This window comes from Taudactylus pleione, unplaced genomic scaffold (assembly GCF_031769625.1).
Source record: "Taudactylus pleione unplaced genomic scaffold, aTauple2 ptg000229l, whole genome shotgun sequence".
Lineage (NCBI taxonomy): Eukaryota > Metazoa > Chordata > Amphibia > Anura > Myobatrachidae > Taudactylus > Taudactylus pleione.
Window position 1 is genome coordinate 2,533,267 of NW_028284631.1, and position 25,103 is coordinate 2,558,369.

The following is a 25,103-nucleotide window of genomic DNA, read 5'->3' on the forward strand; positions in this document are numbered from 1 at the left end:
AGCCTGTGAGATGGCAGTTAGGAGCTGATTGGCTGGCACCTTATCACTTTTCACTATTCACTTCTCCCAACATTGCTTAGTAAATAGACCCCATAGACAGCAAACTATTTTTAAAGGGAATATCTTCTAGGCTGCAAAGAAGCCTGACTTCCCTCGCTATCCTGTGTCTATAGCGTTGTGGTGCAATCACCATCGTGTCTATAGCATAGTGGCACAATTCCTATCGTGTCTATAGCGTGGTGGCACAATTCCTATCGTGTCTATAGCGTGGTGGTGCAATCACCATCTTCTTTGTTATTTTGCAGGAGAGCCAACTACAATACAGAACAAGGACAGAGCTGACATTTCTGTAAGAGGCAATTGCTTTGCCAACAGGTGAAAATGAAAGTACAGAGTCACCTATATACAGTGGAGGCAGCCATTTTGTGGGCTGAAGATACATTTATGACCGTGCAGCCTATCAGTTCACTAGTCACAACTATGTCACTCAGGCATTTTGTGTCTGTGAGGCTCCTTATGATGAGCTGCATTCCTATATGGTCAGAGCCCACAAAACTGCTGCCTCTGTGTAGTGTACTGTGCAGTTTGAAAGTATAGAAAGGCTCTTTGTATTAGCAGCACTCTAGATCTGCAAAGTGTGTTCTTAAATTCCCAATGGATGAGACTTGGTCCCATTGGCAATGTTTCTCATTGCTTAGAGCAGGGGTGGGCAATAAGCGGCCCTCTAGCTGCTGTGGGACTACACATCCTAGCATGCCCTGCCACAGTTTTGCTATACGAGCATGCTAAAGTTGTGGAAGGACATGCTGGGATCTTTAGTTCAACAGCAGCTGGAGGTCTAGTCATTGCCCATCCCTGGATTAGAGGCTGGAGGCGGTGAAATGTTGCATTGCTTGTCCGATGGTTTTCCCTCATGTTACACTGTCCCCGAGACCACCACAGTCCTTCCTTATCTCCATGTATTGTGTAGGGAGATGGTTATAGGATAGGGGTGAAGTATAACTGAACAATGACAGGAATATACCAGACATGGAAACCGCTGCATTCACAGAGCTGACATCCCTATAATTGGCCTCAGGGAGCCACACACGTGACATGTATCATCATGAAATTGCCTGTGTGTGTTCTTCTCAAAATTATTTTGATAGTGGTCAATCAACAGATGCCTCCGTCCTCTGCCAAGTGTCCAATTTTCCCAGGAGAACTCACACCACGTCTAATCACTTCCATCCACCTGAAGGGACAGCATAGAGATAAGGCATAAGCTGCTATTGTAACTCTGTACACGATGGCCAAAATTAAAGACTGGCATTGAAAGTAAAAACCAATGTATTAGTAGGCCTTGGCTTACTACAGACGTGTCCTTACGCATCTTTGCTGCAGTCGTTCGAAATAGCTCTTCTCAGCGCGAAAGGTCCCGTGAGACTCTGCACCGCCGGGTGCCTTTCTTGCCGAAACTAAGTCTAAGGCCTGTATTCAATTAGACGCGGAAAGTTGGAAAGGGTTCACCTGTCCGACTTTCCGCCTCCTTCAGAGGTGGAATCTCTCCATGCGCGTCCCCGCTTTCCAATTCAATCCGGAAATAGACGAAAACGGGAATCGGCGGAAAGTGCAGGAGGAATGGGGGAATCACACTGTACCCCAGGAAAAGATGGGCTGACATAGGAAATCTTTTCCTAATAGAACTATTTAGGGGGACTTAAGTGGTGTTAATTGCTTTTCTATTCTATGGAAAAGTGGTGAAGAATGGAATAAAGCAGTTTAAAAAAAATAAAAATAAGTAGTCCAGTCAAATTTGGGGTACTTGAAAATGGGTGCTAGCATATTTTTAGGTCTCTAAAGTGAACTTTTAAAAAAAACTTAAACACTTTGCCCCTCCTTACAGCACCCCAAGAACCCTATTTCGCTAGTTTTTTATACTTGTCTCCTCACTTTTTACATTTGTCACCCCAAAAATGACTTTTTCTCCTATTTCTATGCATTGAGATTCCGCATAGGCGCAAACCACCTGGAATTGAATTTGGAGATAAGTTTTCAGGCAAAAACATCTAAAAAAAACAGGCAAAAACGTCTTTTCACCTGTAACTGAATAAGTCTCAATGCGATGAGACTTGGATGCACCAGCAGGTCTGTGCTGATTTGATATGTGACACTTGTATATCTGTGTGCGACTGAGTCTCTGAATCTGTATACGAAGTGCTATAAATGTAGCATCAGCAACTTTTTTCATTCCAAGTTCTGTTGTTCTTCATACATCTGCGGTGGCAGAGATCAGCAATATGTGGGATTAACCAGGTCACATTTTGTTAGGCTAAGATTTGCAAAAAAAACATTTTTTTTCTTTTGCTCCTGCTCACTATTGTCTAACAAAACCATCCTGTACTATTCCTCAGTTTAAGGTTTTAAGCAGACTGTTACTTGATCCAGGGGCGCACAGACCTGATTACAGTTGGGAAGCTACACATTTCTCATGCGCCTCCCTCCGCCTTTCTCTCCCCTTACCTCAGTGCGAGACGGAGACAAGGCGGGTGGGCGGGAATTTCTACTCTGCGCCGTGCAGAGAGCCTGGCGCTCTACATGCCAGCGTACTCTGCTAAATGGTCATGCCGGCGCTGACTTGATCACAGATAGCCTTCCTGCACTGTTCCTTAAATATGGATTTAGGTAGGTGGTCAGTTGTTTTTCTGTTTAATTCTGTGCTAGAATAACAGCAGGAAAATTGCCTAAGTGTAGCATGTAATCAGGTACTCTGCGCATCATGTGATGCCGTGGACCAGCAGTGGACATGTCATTGATCCTGGACTGGGCTAGGTCCAATGCGGACGCTATTGCAGAGCAACAGTCCCAGGGGAGTGACCCTCTTCCTTGTGCTCAGTTCTACTTGATACTTCAGATGAGCCACCATTGGTCCGTAATATGTCTGCGATGACTAAATCTGCATAATAAGATGGCAGCATCTGCAAGGGCCACGGTTACAAAAAAGAGGCCGTTACAGCCTACAGTTAGTTTTCCTGGGGATTCTGACTGTACGGGCTCCTTTCCTGAAGAGAGGGACGTGGATCCTGATTGGGAAGATGCCTCAGGTTTGGAGGAGGATGCCCCTGCTAGTTCGGGTGTCTGCCATCTAGTTGGCCAGTCAGTCCCTGCAGATACAAGACAGTGACGTTTCTGAGGAAAATTCTGTTTCCTTCTTTAAACATAAGAAGAAGAAACAGGTGTCAGTTTTTCCAGCTTTACGCACATTTGAGTACTGTTAAAGGCGGCCTGGCTAAAGGCAAATGCTATATTTCAGGCCTCTAAAAATGTTAGGTACCTTTTATCCTTTGCTGGACAAGAACACTTAACCTTAAGAGGTCCCACCTTGGGCGTATGCACATATTGCTAGGCTGGCTAAGGCCACAGTTATCCCTACAGTGCACTCTGTAACTTTAAAGGATCACACAGATAGGCAAAGAGAGGCGGTGTTGAAATCTGTGTTCACCCTTACAGGGGCCTCCCTTCGGTCTGTGCTGGCTAGTGCTTGGCTCGTCAGTTCTATAGCCACTTTTAGATGGTCCGGAGCGTCCGCGTCCCCACTAGAGCACTGGGGCCTTATCTTCTGACGTCTGGGGGCCATGAGACCAGCGTACCCGGCTGGTTGATGCAGCTTAGGGGAGGTAGGCTCTCCTCCGGCAGCTCCTCCCCTGACCCAGACACAATTCCTTCAAAGGTTTTCGTGTGTCTGGGTCGCTCCTCCTACCCGTATATGAGACTCTCACAGTCCACTATTTGTGTGCTGTTGGTCTCAGGAGGTTTTTTCAGTCTCCCTGTATACATCCCCCTTGGGCCAGGTATATAGTGCTCTATATCCTACCAAGCATCATGTTTTGAGTAGTTGATTCAGTGCCCATTGAAACTAAATAGCATATGCATTGTATGTGACTGTTTGCTAGCTGCTGTGTTGATACTGGCTTTTATTTCTGACTGTCAGTTATAACTATCACTGTTTTTCTCCTTATCCCTCTGTTGCAGGTGCGTGGGGTTTTTCTTTATTCTTCACATTTACTTGTTATTTGTGAAGGTTGTCACATTGCATTGTTACCTTTTATAATAGATAGGTCAAAAAATAAAAGTGATTCAGGAGGGGGAGGCCCCTGTGCTGGTTTCACGTAAATCCTGTATGGCAGGTTTGTCCTCTCAGGACTTTTTAAGGATGGTTTGTGTGCTGTCTGTTATAAAGAACCACCTCACCAGTCCAGTCCAGTATACCAGTCCCTGTACAGGAGCCATCTTGGGTGTCCTCCTTGTCTCAGGTTATGAAGCAGTTTGTGGATTGCATAGCTACTCCCACGCTGCCTCCTTGTATGAGGTACCCACAGCATGCAATGTTTGAGCTTCCGATACATCCTTTCTGGATGGATGCTTATGCCCACTCAAGTCAGTCAGCTGTTGCGAGCAGACTGGTAGTCACTAAGATGCCTAAACGGAAGTTTTCTTTTATTGGTCTGTTCAGCATGTGGATTCAGACGCATCATCAGAGAAATCAGATGATGTGCAGGGTTCTTCAGGGTCTAGCTCGGCAGAGGACGACCATCCTTCTACAGTGGATGTTCCTTCTTTGGTGAGGGCGGTCAAATCAATCCTAGATTTACAAGATGATGAACCAGCTCCTACTAAGAAGGCTTTAGTGTTTAAATACCAGAAGGTGTGGTAAAAGCTGAGTTTCCTAGATCCGAGCAGCTCACTGAACTTATGGAAGAGGCATTTAGTAACCCGGATAAAACGGTTTTATATTACTAAAAGATTAGCATTGTTGTATCCTTTTCCAGCTTCTGAATGTACTTTGTGGGAAATCCCTCTTACTGTGGATTCTCATGTGATACCCTTATTCAGGAATGCTACGTTGCCTATTCCGTCAGCATCTTCTCTTAAGGATAATACAGATCGGAAAATTGAAACATATCTTAAGGCAATATTTTCGTCATCTGGAGCCGTTACTCGTCCAGCTATGGCTGGGGTTTGGGTAGCCAAAGCGGTTGAAGAATGGATGGGGGCATTGGAGGATTCTCTACCAGATAACAGCTCACATATATCTCCCATATACGGGAAGCAGCCTCCTATTTGAGAGGAGCTGCAATAGATGTGGGACTCTTAGCTTCTAAAGCATCAGCAGCCTCAATGGTGGCTTGTAGGTCCTTTGGTAAAGGTCCTGGAAAGCTGATACAAGGTCAAAGGCGGCTCTGGAATCCTTACCTTTCTATGGAATTATACTTTTTGAGGCAGAGTTAGATAAGATAATATCTACTCTGGCAGCTTCAAAATCTGCAGGTCTGCCATCTACGGCTACATTAAAGTCTAGGCAGTTTTCTTTTCAGTCCTTTCATCTCCAGGAATGAGCAAAGGAGAAGTCTTCTTCTAGGCAGTCTAGTTTTCGCAGGACAACCAGGTGACAAACTAAGAGGTCTGGGCCAGCCAGACATACAGCTTCTAAGCTAGTCGACATATCTTCTGCCTGACGGGGAAGGCTTCCTCCTGGGGATCTCAGGGTGGGAAGCCGACTTCAATTTGCGGATTACTGGCAATTTACTCCCCAGTTCCTGTGTTTCAGCAAGGTTATTATTCCAATCTAGTTTTGGTTCAGAAACGAATGGGTCTCATCGCCCTATTCTAAATCTAAAAACCCTCGATAAGTTTATCCTTGTACCCAAATTCCGTATGGAAACTCTTCGGTCAATTATTTTGGCAATGGAGCCTGGGGGGATTTTATGGTTTCCCTGGACATTCAGGATGTGTGTCTGCAAGTGCCTATTATGCCATCCCACCAACAATTTTTACGGTTTTCGGTCCTGCAACAACATTACCAATTTGAGGCACTACCCTTTGGTCTATCAACGGCCCCTCGGGTCTGTACCAAAATAATGGTGGTTATGACGGTCTATCTCAGGCATCAGGGAATCAGCATACTACCATATCCGGGCGACCTTCTGATATTGGCACAGTCTCCAGCTGTTTTACAACACCATCTTCAACTGACCATTGCCTGCCTACAGAAGCGCGGCTGGATAATCAATTGGAATAAATCCTCTCTTTTTCCAACACAGCAGATGGTACAGCTGGGGGCACTTCTGGATTCTCAGGCACAAAGGGTATTACTTCCAGAGGACAAGGTTGTGGCCCTATCATTGTAAATATGCAAGAGAAGGGTATCCATTCTATCAGCGATGCAGGCCCTGGGGTCAATGGTATCCACCTTCGACATGGTGGGATAAGCTCAGTTCCATTCCAGGCCTCTGCAAAAATTGATTCTCTCCAGGTGGAACGGACAATATCATCTAATAAGGTTCCAGAGAATCCCTCTTACTCCAGAGGTTAGTCTCTCTCTCTCTCTCTCTCTCTCTCGTGGTGGCTACAAAAAGATCATTTGGACAAAGGTCGTCCATTCTGGATTCCATATTGGGTACTTCTCACCACGCCAGTCTTCGCGGATGGGGGGCAGTGACAGGTCCTCACATCTTTCAGGGAAGATAGACAAGTCAGGAAAGTCATCTGCCCATAAACATTCTGGAGCTTCGAGCAGTATACAAAGCACTTACAGTATCATGGCACAGGACCTGCTCCAGGACAGGCCGGTCCAGTTCCAGTCCGACAACGCGACCACAGTAGCCTATCTCAATCAACAAGGAGGCATGCGCAAAGTCATGCGGCCATGAGGGAAGTGACAAACAATCTGATTTGAGCAGAACGTCAGCTTCTGGCGATCTCTGCAATATTCTTCCCGGGTGTCCTCATTTGGGACGAGTCGTTAGGACTCTCCCCGCCGGAGAGTGGTCTCTCCACCCGGGAGTTTTTCAGACCCTATGGACCTCGAAGAAAAAGAGTTATCAATGGTAAGTCTACTATAACGTATGTTTCTGGTGGACAAGCCGAATGGCTACTTCTTGCCGATTCTGAATCTGAAGTTGTTGAATCCTTAACTCTTTCTGGAAAAAAACTAAAATGTAGTCGTTGCTCTGGGGAGTTCTTGGCATCTATAGACATCAAAGATGCTTATCTCAATATTCCAATCTGGAAGGGTCATCATGATCTAATCCGCTTTACGGTAGGGGATCTCCATTATCAGGCCCAGCCCTTCGGTCTATCCACGGCTCCCATGCTGTTCACAAAAGTCATGGCCCATATGATTTCTTTGCTAGGACGCGCAGGGATCTCCATAATTCCATATTTGGACGACCTGTTACTCAAGGCTCCATCAGAGATACTTCTGCGTCAATATCTGCAGATAGCAGTGTACACTCTACAGGCTCACGGCTGGATTGTGAATTTTCTCAAGTCAAATCTCCTCCCATCTCAAAGGATGGCGTTCTTGGGTTTTCTTATCGACACCCAGGGTCAATGGGTCTTTCTCCCCCCACAGAAGATTTGGGACCTCCAGTCCATGGTGCAATCTCTTCTGCAATTGAATCAGGTGTTGGTTTTCCTGTGTATGCAACTGCTGGGGAAGATGATGGCTGTCTTCGAGGCAGTTTCATTCTTCAGATTTCATGCCGGACGCTCAAGCTCCAGATTGTACACCATTGGTCCAGGATGGGTTCCCATCTGGACAGACAGCATTTCTGGCTGTCCCTGCAGACACGTCAGTCACTTCTGTGGTAGCTCCATACTACAAATCTGACCAGTGGGTCCCCTTTTCGACGCATGCCAGCCTATTGGGTTGGGGAGCAGTCATTTTGGACCAGCACTTTCAGGGTCTTTGCTCCACCTCAGAGTCCGTTCTATCCATCATTCAGGAACACCCTGGTCCAGGACACAGCAATGTCACAGCCATGGCATACATAAACAAGCAGGGCGAAGATCAAAGTCTTCAGGCCATGAGGGAAGTGTCTTGCATACTTCATTGGGCAGAAATCTGTGTTTCTGTCATCGGCTATCTACATTCCAGGAGTGGAAAACTTGGAGGCAGACTTTCTAAGTTGCCACACCTTTCATCCTGAAGAATGGGTACTTAACCAGAAGGTGTTTCAGGAGATCATGAACATTTGGGACCGGCCCGACATAGTCATGGTCTCCCGTTTGAACAGGAAACTTCCTCGCAATGGAGGTGTCAAGGGACCCTCAAGCAGCCTTCGTGGATGCCATGACTGCTCCTTGGAACGTTCAACTGGAATATCTGTTTCCACCTCTGTCCATGCTGCCCAGAGTTCGGTAGCCTTGTCGACAGTGGAATACTCTTCTTCAGAGTATTGTCAAGGGCCATGTCTGCACCCAGGTTTTCTATCAGCTGGCTTTGACAACATGGTTCTTGAGGCTCAGATCTTGAGGGCTCAGGGATTCTCGCAGCAAGTGGTCCAGATTCAGGCACATTAGCTGGTTATTTCCAGAATTTTTCAGAGTCTGGAAGCTATACATCTCCTGGTGTGAGCGTCAGGGTCTCTCGGCTGCTGCCTTCTATTTACCTCCTCTCTTATCCTTTCTTCAGAATGGTTTGACCCAGGCCTTCGCCTTTCTTCCATGAATGGCATGTTTCAGCCTTGTCTATCCTGTTCCAGAAACATTTGGCCACCATTCTTAAGATTCAGATTTTCCTTCAGGGTATCCTTCATATTCAGCCACCGTATGTACCCACCTGTCCCTTCGTGGTATTTGAACTTTGTGTTGGAGCTCTCCAGAAGGCACCATTCGAATCTCTTGAGTTGGTGGAATTGAGGTACCTCACCTCGAAGGTTATATTTCATCTGCCAGATGTGTCTCTGAATTGGCTGCTCTGTCCTGCAAACCTCCCCTGATCATTTTCCATTTGGATGGTATAGTTTTGCAGACCAACCCTTCATTTCTACCTGCAGTTGTGTCTAACTTCCATCTCAACCAGGACGTTGTTCTTCCTGCAAGTTTCTTCATCTGCCAGCTCTTCCTCCTTTATACTGTTGGATGTGGTCCATTCTCTTCGGATATATCTGGACCGCACGTCTTCTGCTAGGAGTACACACTTCCGTTTGGTGTTGGTTGAAGCTCAAAACGAGGTTGGCAGTTTTCAAAGAGTACAATTGCTCGGTAGGTCACCTCTGCCATCAGACAAACCTATTTGTTCTTAAATGTGCCTGCTGCTCTTCAGGCTCATCCAACTCGTGTTGTTGGGGCTTTTTGGGCGGTTTGCCATGGAACCTCAGTGGAACAGCTGTGCAGCGCAGCATCCTGGTCCTCTATGCACACCTTAACAAAATTATACCTTTTCCATACATTTGGTACTGGAGACACCAGTTTGGGGTGTAAAGTTCTAAGCTGTAAATTTACTAAAGTGAGAGTTTTTAGAAGTGCGTTTTAGAAGAGATGTTGCCCATAGCAACCAATCAGATTCTAGCTATTACCTTTATAGAAGGTGCTAGTTAAAGAATTGGTTGCCATGGGCAACATCTCTTTTAAAACTCACTTCTAAAAACTCACTTTAGTAAAATTACTCCTAAGTGTGGCTTTACCGGACAGTACCCGCCCGTTAGCTTGCTTGCTTTGAGAAATCCCACATGTAAGTATTTCAGTGTCCCCCCCAGAGGGATGCAAGAAGAAATTGGATTTTGTTTTCCCTGTAAAATCCCTTCCTTGTACTCCAGCTGGGGGACACTGCACCTCCTCCCTATTGTGTTCTGTTGTTGTTACAGGACAATGTTATGTTGTAGTTTTATGTTCTTCCGCCATACCGCTTTGCTAAACAAATAAACTGAGGATCTGGTGGAGGTGGGAGGGGTTAGAGGGGGCATAGATTTCTTTTAACTAGTTAGTGCCAAACTCCTACTGCCACACACTCTAGACCAGGGGTGGGCAATAAGCGGCCCTCCAGCTGTTGATGAACTACAAATCCCAGCATGCATTGCAACATTTCTAGCATGACCAAATAGCAAAACATGGCAGGGCATGCTGGGATGTGTAATTTTACAACATCTGGGGGGCCACTTATTGCCCACCCCTACTCTAACCTCATATGTAAGACTGCAGTGTCCCCCAGATGGACTACAAGGGAGAGATTTTACGGTGAGTACAAAATCCAATTTTCCCCTATGGACTGTCCAATGTGGGGAGTGGGTTGTAGCAGGAAGAAGCAGACAAACTAGCGAGACAGTCAGTGGTGTAATAAGAGAGGAGGGGGCCTGTGTTCACTCCCTGTCCGGGGCCTCCTCCTCTCTTCCCGGCTGCTGTCAGCGAATTGACAGCTAGAGTGTGCCCGGAGTCTACTGCGCATGCGCAAGTCACAGGGTAAATGATGCAGCAGCCATTTTCCCGGTGATTTCCTACTGCGCATGCGCCAAATGCCAGGGAAATGGCCATTTTCCAGGCTTTTTATGTAGCTTCAGAGAGGTAAGTATACAATAAAAAGTAAAGCTGGCCACACATCTAAAGATTATATGTCCAACCAGCCAACTAGTTGATTGGTTGGAATGAAAATCTGGTAAGGAATACAATCAGCAATTTGCTCCCAAACACTGGAAAATGGACCAAAACTGTTGTTTGAACAAATAGTTTAGATCAAACATTTAACAAACTTGTTTGAATTACCATTTTCATCTGTTTTCTGGCATTTAGGAGCAAATTGCTGATCATTATTTACTCCATACGTTACCAGATTTTCATTCCAACCAATCAACAAGTTGGCTGGTTGGATGTAAGTTGGTCTAGTGTGTGGCCAGCTTAAGGGTGCAGGTTGTGCGGTGCGACCCTCCCTGAACCCAGGGGCCCGTGTGCACCGCACAACCTGCACCCATTATAAATACGCTGCTGGAGACCGTCCAATCTAGATGACCGAAACAGCTGTGAATTGAAACGAGCAGTATAACAGACTCTCTCACTTTCTCCAGGTGAGCACTCAGAAACAACTGCTTACCGATGCAGGATGGAGATACAGAGGAGCTGAGTTTGATTTTATTAAGATTTAAGCACAAGGTTACTTCTACAGCCATTACCATCATTTTTTTTATAGAGATTTGCAGTTTAAATTTTTTTTCTTAATATCAATTGTGCACTATAGTAAAATCTGCACAAAATGTACACAAGTACATACCTCCTCCAGGTATACTCGCTGTCTGCTCTGAAGAAGTATACATGTGACTTAAAGTGCAGTTTGAAGACGTGACGACAGCTGACAGGATCCAAATAGGATGGGATGCTTACTGTATATCCAAGTAAGGGCAGAGAGGCGAGCGGGGCATCTTCCTGTGAATACGGACAGCCTTAACCCTACTCATATCTACACATGCACAAACTTCCTAATAACAAGACAGGAAGGTATCTTGACATGCATACATCCATGTAATAAGGAAATAGCAGTACACAGTCTTATTTGATTGCTAAACAACAATTATATTTCTGTCCACTAAAACTGGGTACACTACACACCGAGACTATGTCGGCACGATATGTCATTTCCGGCTGAATCGGAACGTCATATCGGCCGCATAGCTCAGTGTGGTCACCAATAGGAGCGCTTGTGCTGCCGCTTGCGTCATAGTCCAGTCAGCCATGCTGCACAAAGACGATATCGCAATCGGCCCCGTTGCATATCAGCTGGGTACACCGCTAAATGTGTACCCAGCTTTAGGAGGTAGAGTTCTATGAACTGACTGCTGAGAATATTAGAATGTCTCCAGATTATTACTTTCAATGTTACATGTGATTTACATAACTGCCGCGCTCATTTTCTGCCTGGAAATGTAACTAGATCACATTGTGAGGAGTAATGTCATCCAACTGTACCTGGTGTGTTTTGTAAAAGAAGAGGCAGAAATTGGTGAAGATCACCCATAGGCGCTGCCAGCCGTTGCTGTTCTTAAACTTACGGAGTAAATATCCGGAGAGCTGATTCTAGGAGAAACCAATTTGATTTATAACAAAAAATACCTAATTCTAATAAATAATAAAACTTATGCTAATAAACAATTCATACAAAGGCTAAATATCCTGTGGTATAACAAGCAGGGTAGGAGGGCAATATAAATGGGATCACTCTGATTATAAAGAACACCATTGATAACTGTTATTTGCCTTTGTGGTCATCCAGATCACTGTGACGTCAGAAATGTATAGGAGTTAGGGGTATATTTACTAAAGTGCAGGTTTATAAAAGTGGAGATTGTTGCCCAAAGCAACCAATCAGATTCTAGCTATTATCTTCTGGAAGGTGCTAGATAAATGATACGTAGAATCTGATTGGTTGTTATGGGCAACATCTCTACTTCTATAACCCAAACTTTAGTAAAAATTTTAATGTGCGTGACCATATTTATGCGCACACACACTTCAGCTGAATCCCATGTTACAGTTATATCTGCCTCAATGTATTTTGCTGTCACCTATCTGTGCTCTGCTAGTACTGGTCTGTGCTCCACAAATCAACCAACACAGCCCTAATCCTGTAATTGTCGCCCTGCCTTGTGTCTCACTGACACTTGTTTTTTCTGCTTCAGGGCTTATATGTCTTCCGTCTATTTGTTCTGCATGTCTGATTTATTCTCATTGGAGAGGTTGATAGGAATATACATCCCATTGTTCATCAGCAGTAGAGACACAGACCGTGCTTTATGTCACCACTAGGAGGCAGCACTGTATAATTAGTTCCTCCACCCTTGATGTTCCTGTTTTATTTTCTGTGCCAAGTAATTTTACTTAAAAGGAATAGAAATAGATGAGCACACATATCCCTTGCAGCTTAAATTACTTTCTTTAGTTTTCGGCATTGATTATAACACATCTAATAGAGATATAATTAAAGATTAAATAAGTTATATGGCATTAGGGTCATTACTAAGTCTGGGGAGGAACTACAAGTACCAGCTATGGGTATTGTCCAATTTGTGTTTTCCTGTGAGACAAACAGGCCCGATTCATGTTAGCTATAGATTGTATAAATGCAATTTTAGGAGATCAAACAGTGATAGAAAGGAGTGTTCTAGCGAGTGTACGGTTACCTCCATCATGGTGATGTGATCACTCAGAGACACACTCTGGTTTCGGTACCAGCACACATGACTGAGCGTGTTTGGGCGATGGTTCTGTCCCGGAGACTGTAGCATTGGCTCTGAGTAGTGGCAGACACAGCATGGGTAAAAAACAAACAAACCAGGGAACACTTGTTAAATGTTACGCCTATAAAGATGACATTACTATCATACTTTGATACTGCTTCAGAGATGTACGCTATGCACTCAGCAGCTACGCCCAAACTGTGTGCACATATGCTAATGGTGCAGGAGGCGCCTGAAGGAAAAATACACCGCCAGCCGGCATCTCAGATCCGATGCCTGCCTCCCAAAACGCAGGATCGGATCAACGACGGTCGCAATGTTTGCAGCATCGGCCATCTGAGTAAGCCTAAGCTTACTCCTGCCCACTTGCGAGGATAGTAAATCTGCGTCAGAAGATGCAGGCGCTGACATCGGCACACCTCAGTTTCCTGGGGGCGCATGCAGCGCCGCTCTGCCTCCAAACAGCGGCAGCATGTCAAACCATCGGGTTTGCATACATCTCTGAATCAGGCCTATTATCACGTAAAATGTGCAGAACCAAGATAATAACTACATAAGACATTAGTGTAAATGTAATTCTTGCTACATTTCAAAGTAAATAAATGCTGTGTAGCAGTTAATGATTTCTGTATTGTATATATCATTTTCTTTACTATAGATCCCATGTCCTCATACTGAGACAGAGTCACTGGAAGATGGAGTGGTAATATTATAGAGGAGGTGAATGATACTCACGCTGTAGTGAAAGGGCAGATAGTTCGCTGTACCTTGGAGCCCGACTAATAGCTGCATTCAGATCATCCAGCCAGCGCCTCATGTCCACCTGAGAGCTGAGAGTGACACATTACCCCAGTATAGCAAACAGGACACAAAGGATTGTTAGTCAGATGTACATAAACTTATATGATGTATGTAATGTGACATGTAACTGGCCAAAAGCTAAAAAGTTCTATATGGTCACACAATCGGAGTGGGAGCCTTAGTGGGAGGAGGAATTAAATCTGCACAGCTCTGCCACCCTCACCTACGGACCCCATAGCAGCTGCACCCACCAAATGCTATCGCCCGTACCGTGCCAGTGCTACCATCTTTAAGTACCCAGCCAGTGCTGCAGTTTCTCAGTATTGCCACCTCTAAGTATCTAGCCAGTGTTGCCGTCTCTATCTACCCAGTCAGAACTTCCGCCTCTTGGTACCTGGCCAGTGCTACCGCCTCTAAATACCTAGCTAGGGCTGCTACCTCTATGTACCCAGCCAGTCCTGCCATCTCCAAGTACCTAGCCAGTGCTACCGCCTCTAAATACCAACACAGTGCTGCAGCCTCTAAACACCTACGCAGTTATGCAGCCTCTAAATACCAACACAGAGCTGCAGCCTCTAAATACAAACGCAGTGCTGCAGCCTCTAAATACCAACGCAGTGCTGCAGCCTCTAAATACCTACGCAGTGCTGTAGCCTCTAAATACCAACGCAGTGCTGCAGCCTCTAAATACCAACGCAGTGCTGCAGCCTCTAAATACCAACGCAGTGCTGCAGCCTCTAAATACCTACGCAGTGCTGCAGCCTCTAAATACCAACGCAGTGCTGCAGCCTCTAAATACCAACGCAGTGCTGCAGCCTCTAAATACCTACGCAGTGCTGCAGCCTCTAAATACCTACGCAGTGCTGCAGCCTCTAAATACCTACGCAGTGCTGCAGCCTCTAAATACCTACACAGTGCTGCAGCCTCTAAATAAGAGATGAACTTTTGCAGTTCAGTCTGGGATTTTGCAGTTCAGCCTGCGTATATATAAACCAGTAGTTCATAACTCTGAGAAACTCTGAATACAGCATTAATATGAAAAGCATCTAGAGGTATTCTCACCAGCACCTAATCTGGTAACCACTCGTTGAAGATGCCAGTTAGGCAACGGAGCCAGGCTGTCTGCCAAAAACAGGTCACCAAGTTTGGGAGGTCACACATTGAGAGAAGCAGGGAGATACATGAGAAAATGTGAATATTGTACTTCTAGCTAGAAATGATTCTCTTAATAGAGGCATCGGCTCACCTGGCAGCCACTCCTATTGTTGTCTGTGCAGTGTAGACAGTAAAGCAATGTGGGACAGAACTGTGACTGTCCTCAGCCTGTGGACAGTGACCACACAGATAGACAGAGATGAAGGATGAAGGGTAACATGCTGATGACACAAATATACAGCATATGACGTTAGATGGGGCCCACAAGAACACAGACATCACAGGCATGAGAAGAACACAATCCCAGGTAAAACACACAAGAACAACGATATCACAAAGCCCAAAATCCCATTTATTTCTGTGTGTCAGGTACTCACTGGAGGATCCAGCACCATCAGCTGAAATAGCGATAGGTATAGAGAAGAAGGAAACATTACAATACACGCAGCAGGTAGCAATAAATATCAGATAGAAGGGGACATGCTGGGGACTAGAACATATCACAAGAAATGATCAGCAGCTGAAGTATGTGATCAATGATCTAGAGCAGTGGTTCTCAAACTCGGTCCTCAGGACCCCACACAGTTCACGTTTTGCAGGTCACCCAGCAGGTGCACAGGTGTATTCATTACTCAATGACACATTTTCCACAGGTGGAACTAATATCTCACTTGTGATTCAGTGAGGAGACCTGGAAAACATGCACTGTTTGAGGTCCTGAGGACCTGAGTTTAAGAACCTGTGATCTAGACAAACTATTAAATGATTATGTCATGCTGGTTATCATATCATAGTGAGGATTTACTGGTTGTAAGTTCTATTAAGTGTCTGTTGTCAGCTAGCTGTATGCACATAGATATATTAATCCCACAGATTATGATCTAATGTTTATAATGGTTATAGATTGTGATGTTCTATATAGCAAGCGTTTCAATGCCAGAAGTCATAGCTGGTACCAACATGTCAGCATGGTACTTCCTTATGTCAGTCAGCTACATAACCAGTGTGAGTCATACTTCAACCAAGATTTTCAGTCTATCTGCATAAAATGATCACTCAAGTGGCCAAGACGGCATCATCTGTACACATATCACCTTAGGACTATTCTGGCTTTGCTAGTTACTTAAGGCCAGGGGGTAACAATGAATGCATGATCTATAGACACATTATCCTACTTACCAGCATCCCATGTAGAGGAAGACGCCCGTGGACTCGAAATTGGTTTGTGCAGCTCAACCCCTTTCGTGTGTACAGTAACATATCTGAGAACTGAAAAGATCATGAACAGCTTGTCGCACAATGTTTTTTCCCGAAATAATGAATAATCTACACTCATGTTACCTGAGCAATAGATTATTTTAATGGTCTACTTACCGATTATGACAGCTCTCTACAGTTTCTAGCAATATATGGAAATCTCACGTATCGCTTATTGAATGTTAAACTTATTAGATCATTCACACGCACAGTGCGGGTTGGAGGAGTCGAAAAGGTCAGGATGGATTCTAATTCACGCTCCAGATCTCCTTACAATAGGAAGGAGCAGGGCTCAGCAGGCGAACACCATCAGAGGATGGCATCAGATCCCCAAAGATTTACCTGGGGTTTGACATTCCAGTTCTCGAGTGGGTCATTCGACATCCTGCGCCCTCACCCCTGCATGCTTCCACGGGCAGCGTATTATTGCTGCTTCCTTTGGAAAGAATTCCAGATCTTGAGTGGGTGAGCAGGAGCACAGAAACGTATGAGGGCTGCCGCATTCTCCTTGCTCCTATAGATCTAGTCTTATGTCAGACAAGCAAAGCAGCATATTCTCCAATTACAGGCTGCTGGCGATGGCATGCAGGATTGAGGGGAGCGCTGCCAGTACAGGATCTTGGCAAAACAGCTGGAAAGCCTGAATGTCGAAACTCATGTAGACCATTGTTGGGAACTGGGTTACACTTAGGATCAATGCAATACATTTCACCTTTTTCTTTGGCTGCGACTGGCAATATTACAGTTATACCCTTACCAGTGCATAATAACATTCAGCAAAGACAAGCAGGGACCAAATGGAGGAGATCAGAATAAGTGAATGTTTGTCCTAATTATATACCTGTGATTTAGGTACCGGTTTGTTCACATGCTCTGTTTTACCATTTATTATTATCCTTTATTTATATGGCGCCACAAGGGTTCCACAGCGCCTTACAAAGTACATAAACAAATGAGCACACAAGAAAAAGTTATTAAAAGTACAAACAATGCAGGACAAATACCTGATTTATACATTGCTGCATAACACTTAGATAAGCAGCATGGTGTCAGCAACCAAGGGTTAGGTGCTGTTGTAAATTAAAGTAGGAGTAAGTGAAAGCCATCTCTAATTATTATCAATATTTTAAAACAACTATGGATCATGCATCCAATACTAGGGGACTTTCACAGTGGGTTCAGAAATTTCCTACATACACGACGGAGGATTTACTGGCTGCCCTTAACTATTCCTGTAGATCTCTATCAACAACAATCTATGTGGAGATGTTCTTAAATATTTTCCACAGAGCTTATATGTGACCACACAGAAGCGACTTAATGGGACGTACAACTTCTAATTCCTGCTATAGGTGTGGAGAATACAACGCTGACTTGTATCATTGTTTTTGGTCGTGCCCAATAGTTAGAGGATTTTGGCTACAAGATGCGGAATCATCTATACTTAACTACGTCCCTTTCAGAGCAGAGTGGACAATTTTTGGCATTATTCCTACAGACACGAGGGCTAGTAAGTGGAGTAGGAGACTGCTTTTAGCAACTAGTGCGGAGGCACTTAAGCAATACTGCAGGAATGGATCTCGATTACTGCCCCATCTTTTGCGTTATTCAAGGCAAAATTATTTAACGTCTTTCAAATGGATTGGGTAGAGGTAGTATTAGAAAAAGAAATTAAAGTAGAAAAATGTTTCAATTCATGGGAGTCATTTATATCTACTTTATTCCTAGAAATGCTACGTCAAATTTATAATAGTGTGAAAGATACCTCATGGTATACACTTCAGACCATTGAAAACAACCCTCCAATAAATATCACTTCTGTGGGACCCTAAATATATTGAATGTGGGAGGAGCCTTCTGGGTGTGTGTGTGTGTGTGTGTGTGTGGGGGTAGGACAGGAGAGAATTGTTTTTTTATTTACTTTTCTTTCCTTTTAGCTAATACTTGATATTGATTATATTTGTTAGGATATTGAAAATTTTAAATACTACCTATAGAACTGTATTGGGTTGCAGTTAAAAAAAACATATTGTACCTTTCTAAAAATAATAACTATGATGCATTTGATAGAATAATGCAATTGTTTAGCAAATGTGAACTAACTTATGAGTACAATGATAATACTATATAATTGTATTGCATACCATATGTTATCATACTCACTGTACTGCTATTTTTGAAGTTTTTGAATGTGAATATGTGCAGTGTTTCAATAAAAAATTATTTGGAAGGAAAAAAAAAGTAGGAGTAAGTGAAGGAGAAGCACGTGAGGGAAGAGGGCCCTGCTCGTGAGAGCTTACATTCTAAAGCATGCATAACTACAATATAGTTTTAAACATATGATAAATCCCCCTTAAACCACTGAAAGTACATAAGGCACACTTACAAGGTAGAACATGCGCTGCTGCAGGCCACTCTTGGTTAGTTTGTACAGACAGCCCTCTCGGATGAACTCCTGTAGGAGAGGGACGCCACAATGTAATATTAACTTAAACTACAGTATCTTGGTTTTCTTTTCATGCCAACCTTTATTCTGTCCTGTATTGCTGAGCGCTAAGTATCATCTCCACATGCTGCATAAAACATTAGGGTGTACTCACGCGGCCCGGTGATGCAAGGTGATCTCCTCCCAGCAAGTCTCTCTCCAGCTGGTCCAATCTCTGTAAGTTCTGCAGGTGCAGCAGACGATGCCGAAGCCGGGAACTCACTGCACTGGCCTCTCCTAGTGCCCCTAAAACAGTTATAGAGTCTTCCTCAGAGCTCTATAGATACACGTCATTCAACTGCACCAAGGCTTCCACAAAGCTACATTGAGCTGAAGAGTTTTTGTAAACATTGTATACTTTTTGCAGCTCTTGTAATTGAAGCAACGATGCACTAATGGCTGAGATGCTCGAAATCTTTTCAATTTGGCTTCACATGTTGCCAATAGGACAACGATTTGTTTATTTAGCAAATGACAGTATAAAATGCCCTGTTCATAAGATATTGCATGGCAATGGCAGCTAAGCAGTCCTTCATAAATAATGTAGCCACTTAGAGGTTCTGGTCTATGGTTCTATAGGTGCTTTATAGTGCACTGATGGAGAATGCAATATTGCTGCTCCTTATATTAATACATGCAACTATGAGAACAATGTGATTCATTTTTCGGAGAAGAGTCATTATTAACTTTTATTTATAAGATGTCACAAAGAATATGCAGTAACAAGTGGGCACGTTAATGGCTGGGCTTTGTCCCATTTTGCTTACATAAATGTTGGGAGGTATTGTAAGCTAATTAGTGGCAGGCAACTAAAACTAATTAAAGCAGTCCATACAAAAGAATGATTTTGTTCCAATCAGAGAACTACTGGCTGGTTGGAACGATAATCAGGTAGTGTATGGGAGCCAACGATAATCTGCCGTTTACTCCAAACATGCTGAAAAACAGCCCAAAACTATATGATTTCTCATTGGACAACTATCATTTCAGTGTGGGGGGAAGGCTGGACACTTTTCCCCTAACTGACCAATCAGCTGTCAGAGGTATAAAAATGTCACTTACAGCCCATTGCTTGTTTCCTCAAAATCAGGTTGAAAACTGACATGATGTCCCCCCTGATTTTGGAGCAAGCAGCAATGGCCATTGCCAGTATTGGCTGGTGGCACCATAGATAGGGTCCACCCACACCATGCCTCCAACCAGCCCAGTTGCTATCAGGGCTGGTTTCCCTATAGCAGTTGGGCCCACAGAAATGCGTGTGGACCCTGTGTATAACTAGGCCTGGCACCAATAGCACCATGGCTCTTCCCCATACCCCAGGTGGTACAGTGATAATTCATTAATTTATTTATTACACTTCTAATAGCGGATTGTTCAGTTGGGGAAAAGTGTTCAACAACCCCCTACTCTGAAACAATAGATGTCCAACTAGTTGGGAGAGGTCAAACATGTTGGATTACTCCTGCAGGTTGGAACCACCATTTTCAGCAGTATTTCAGGGTGTTTGGGGGCAAACGCAACAGCAGATTATATTGTTGCAAACAGCCATCTAAAGAAGTCCATGGCCAGCTTTAGTTTCACTATGCAGTAAAGAATAAGCACATCATATTGCCACTAATTATTAGCTTACAGTGTTACCAATACCTCACAACATGTATGCAGGCACAATTAGATAAAATTACCCAAAGCCCCTAATGTGCCCAACAACACCCACTCATATCAATATATCATCCACCATACCATATCTGCCCCTATCAAGGTTCACAAATCAGGACAATTGGGTGGTATGTCTGGATAACCAGAGCCTGGTAACAGGAGTGAATGTAGTGGTAACTGAGATGTTGTAATTTTGTATCAAAGCTGGGAGAGAGATAAAATTGTAACAAATAAATCGCCAATCAGCTCCTAACTATCATTTTTAAAACACAGCCTGCAAAATGTAAATTGGAAGCTGATTGGTTAGTACTTTCTCTCACAATTTTATCTCTCTCCCAGCTATGATACATAGGCCCCTAAAACGGTAAATTAATAAAACATTTGAAGTTGAATGATACACAAAGCACAAAATTAACAAATTTTCCATAATAATGTACTTTTAAAGATGAACTCAGCAGATAGGGAAGGCTTACTTTGGCAGTTGTTATAATCATGGCGCAATGGGGGATAATGGCGGCACAACCTCTCCAGCAGTTTCTCATACTGTAGGGGGCGCTGTAGAGGCTTTAGTAGAAGGCAGCTGAGCGGCAGATAACACACTCTCTGTTGCTCAAATTCCTGCAGCAGAATTTCCACCTCCTGCTGCCCAGCAGACTTCCTCTGCATTTCCAGGAACACTTCTTCTAGTTTATGCAGAGATGGGAGCAGGGCCTGCAGGGAAAGAGTCCAAGTGTTTTTTTTTTTTTACAGACAGCAGTGATGCTGCCACTTCTACAAGGAACTATTTAATCTGTCACCATTTTGTGCAAATGATGGAGCCCCAACCTAATTTCAGCTAATCACTGGGCAAATCCACATTATGTGGCAGCATGCACATTACATCTGATAATGCATGGGCGTAGGGGCGTAACTAGGTATTTGGCTAGGTATAGCAGCTGCACCCCATGCACCTATGGTAGTAACTACCAGCGGTGCAAAGGGTGCAGCTACTATGGGGCCCAGAGCTGAGGGGGCCCACCTTCCTTGTCACAGTTACATGTGTTATATACATTTTTTACCATTGGATGCTACATAGGGGCCCTTACAAACGTGTACTTTTGGGCCGTCAAATACCTAGTTACGCCCCTGTGACCATGTCATTATTTTATGTCAAACTGAATACAGCTACGCAGTACACAGTATTGTACAACCACTTCCAGAACTGGGCCATACGCTTGTGAGACCCTGGATGACAGTTTATTATAACAAGTTAATTTAGAAGTACAGCTAATAGACTAGTATGAAAGTCAGAATTCAGAAATAAATGTCCTCAGTACTATTGATCAGCAATTATTTTTATTTATTCCTCTGGGAAATCACAGCTTTTATATGTCAGTATATTTGTACAGCGTGTGTGTAAGAGCTACAGCACTTTACATTCATTTCTATGAGGCTGGATATCAGCAGGCTGTGGAAACAGGTAATGTGCCAGCAAAGAGCAGATTCAATAACCTTTAATCAGAGCTAACATGGCCGGGCCCCTAGGCTTTCAGGTATTTTGGGCCCCCTCCGTCACTTCAATCTTTCACCCCACTACAGCAGACAGCCTGACCCTGGTATGGTAGGTACAAGACTGCAGTACATAGCCCTATTTCCATTTTGAGGGTCTCCTGAAGAACTCTATTCACAATTTATTTTATATTATTATTGCACAAGTAGAACTTATCAGGAAAGCAAATTTCCGGGGCATAATAGTTCAATACTGTAATATTCTGAAGTTAATAAAATTTGTATTATTTATTAAAAAAATATATAATTTATGGATAATTGTTTCAATATAAGAGACAATTTGTTTCACTGCACTAAGGAAGCAGTTAACTATCTTATTAATAGAGGTTATAGAAGAATCAATTAATTGTAATTTATGTGGGGGTGTTAATACGAAAAAAAGAAAAGAAAATAGGAGGTAAAAGAAAATTCTTATATATTCTTTCTGTTAGGACATGGAATTGTGTAAGATGACCCTTGCTGGGGAGGGGGTCCTCTTCCCGTATGGTGTACACCTCCCTCACACCAAAGGTGGTCTCCAGGGTTTTGTATGTGCGTCGTGGCGGTGTCCCGCACTGTGCACTTACCAGTAGGCTACAGAGTCCGCTCTGGTGTGTGACGCTAATGCGCTACTGGTCCGCTGTCTCTTCCCCCCATTGTCTCAAAACAAACCTCAGTGCGCCTTGCAACTTCTACCTGCGGGGCCTCTAGGCCGGCAGGGCCCCAAGGCTTCGGCCTAGTCAACCTTATGAATAACATGGCCCTGCCTTTAGCGATATTCAGTAACAGCCAATCCACTGATGGGGACTGACACATGCAGTCCCCGGCATGTCCCTATATACACCATAAGAGGTGGGGCCATGGCCTGCCTGCACAAACATGCAGATGCACAGTGTGAACGCTTCTTGCCAGCATTATCCTGGCAGCATACCACATGGCAGAGATTATCAGTACACGTGGCACACTATTCTTTATTAATGGTGTGTGACTTGGGGGTCCCTATGGCTGATACCTTTGGGGAGGATGAAAATAAAGGCTACCTCCCCAACCAAGAGGTGCATTCATGCCCAACTGAAGAATAAACACTGCCTGCGAAACAGGCTGTATAAATATACTATAATATGTCCATAAGCCTCACTTATAAATATAGATAAAGGTTGACATCTCCAGAACCAGGACCCGTTACCTATCTGTGGGAGAGCGCTTAAGACAGAGACAGCTGCAGAGTCACATTGATGACCAATAGAATAGGATAAGAACGTCACATGTAATATACGCGTAATATGCGCCTTTTCCTAAAACGATTATTGGAAACAAACATTTTCCTCTGTATTTCTAATATGTACAGAGAGCCACAGGGTCTCCCTTCCAAGCGCCCACCTCCTGGAGCTCCCTGATAAACTTTAGTTGTAAAGATGTTAAATGAATTTGATACCGATGTCACAAAATGATGATCCTCTATGGATAAAAAATACATTTCCACCCTGTCAAATGAGAGTTTTGCACCTTAGCATCCTGAATGTGAGCTAAAATGATGTGTTATTATCTACTTGCTGTGAATAGAAGACCGTCCTGCTTTAGTCAGTCTGAGCTTGTCAAAGCTGAAAGTCCCGACTGTCCCATCAGTATCCCATATAAGTCCCTTTATTACTCACCAGAACGTTTATGATGCTTTATGTAGCTCACCCTTATAATGTACTTATAATCATACTGTCAGGTTTGTGATGGATAAACACATTCATGATGCAGTCACTTTTACGTTGAGGGAACACTTAATAATCATTTTATTTATATAGTGCTTTTCTCCAATTGGACTCTTAGAGGTGTTAGGGTTACAGTATATGATATTAAATATATAAACTTATCACATAGACCCAATATGCTGACAGGGTCCATATTAAAAAGCTTAAAAAAATGGGTTAAATTGTGCGTTTTACATGTTTCCTTTATTAAAGTACATTTCATTAGCAACTATCTATAAAAATGTATTTCCCACTTGGACTATAACAATACTTTCCTTCTCTCCCAGAATTTCCAGGAGACTCCTAAATGTCATGTAGTTCAACTGCAGACCCGGGAGAGTAGACTCCCAGATCCTGGCCACTTGTCCAGTGTAGTAGGGTGTGCTAGTAATGATGTGATTATCTGCAAATTGCATCACGGCCCCACAACCTGCTGCACAATACAGGAAATTGTGTAATCTTGCAGCAAAAGGCAGGGCCGTGGTGATGCAAATGGCTTCGCTGTGCCAGAAGGGAGTCCTCAAAAGTAGGCAAGCGTGACTACAAGGAGACTACAAGGAGATTTTTTTATGTTTAACAGAGTGGTAAACTGGCGTTTTGGGGAGAATCACATTATACTGGGACCACTGTGGCAGCAACATTACAACGACACACATTAGAGGAGGCCAAACCTTCACCATCTCTCTCACCTGGGACTGGATGAACTTCCAGTACAGTTTTATAAAAATGTTTGGGTCTACCCCAAAGCTCAATGTCACACGTGAGCCTATTTAATGCTTCATTTCTATACTGTGGATGTACAGACCCATGATAAAATTTGATCAAATAGGCTAAACATAGTAATTACTGCACAGTTCACCCAAACCAGACTGGCTTTATACTTAAATATGTAGCATGTTGGAAAACACTTAGGGGTACATTTACTAAAGGTCAATTTTAGATCGATCTAAATCGATGGTGTGTTTCTGGGGATAAATCACACATTTACTAACACTTAAAAAAAATAAAAAATGGTCTGTTAGTAAATGTGTGACTTAGCTTCAGAAACACAACATCAATTTAGTAAATTTACCCCCTATTGCTTGCATAATTCAGGAGAGAACGCATTGGTTGTGGTTATATTCTGTGACAGGTAAAACATCAAAAATGGATTTGTGCATTCTGTAGATCATGGAAACACTTCTAGAATCTCACCCTTAAGGCAGTCATATTCCTTAGCATGAAGTCTCCAAGTATTTGCATGTCCTTGGCATGTGCAGATCGTCCTTCCCTGGGAACACATACATGTGATTGAACATCAGAGCAAAACCAATAAACACAAAAGAGCTTTACACTGAAGGACACAATGTAACAAGAACAGATTATAGTCCTCAAAATTACGGCATTAGCTGTCATTTTAGTAGTAATATAGATATACATAGAAACACACTCACATTGAATTATCACAAGCAGAAAAAAAACTTAATTACAGAAAATGTTCTACAAAACCTAATGGGT

General features: G+C 43.5%; 1 protein-coding gene across 1 annotated transcript in view; it reads right to left on the reverse strand.

The window, feature by feature from the left end:
* Window positions 1-838: 838 nt before the first annotated feature.
* Window positions 839-25,103, reverse strand: part of FARP2 (FERM, ARH/RhoGEF and pleckstrin domain protein 2) — a 95,308-nt gene continuing 71,043 nt past the window's right edge. Inside the window, exons 17-28 of the mRNA XM_088479221.1 lie at window positions 24,801-24,876; window positions 20,811-21,048; window positions 18,797-18,927; window positions 18,583-18,651; window positions 16,119-16,208; window positions 15,317-15,337; window positions 15,031-15,107; window positions 13,719-13,813; window positions 12,927-13,036; window positions 11,716-11,823; window positions 11,024-11,175; window positions 839-1,234 (exon numbers count right to left, since the gene is read on the reverse strand). Of these exons, the coding sequence (XP_088335347.1) occupies window positions 1,156-1,234; window positions 11,024-11,175; window positions 11,716-11,823; window positions 12,927-13,036; window positions 13,719-13,813; window positions 15,031-15,107; window positions 15,317-15,337; window positions 16,119-16,208; window positions 18,583-18,651; window positions 18,797-18,927; window positions 20,811-21,048; window positions 24,801-24,876 (1,246 nt within the window). The 3' untranslated portion in view covers window positions 839-1,155. The remainder of the gene's footprint in view (window positions 1,235-11,023; window positions 11,176-11,715; window positions 11,824-12,926; window positions 13,037-13,718; window positions 13,814-15,030; window positions 15,108-15,316; window positions 15,338-16,118; window positions 16,209-18,582; window positions 18,652-18,796; window positions 18,928-20,810; window positions 21,049-24,800; window positions 24,877-25,103) is intronic.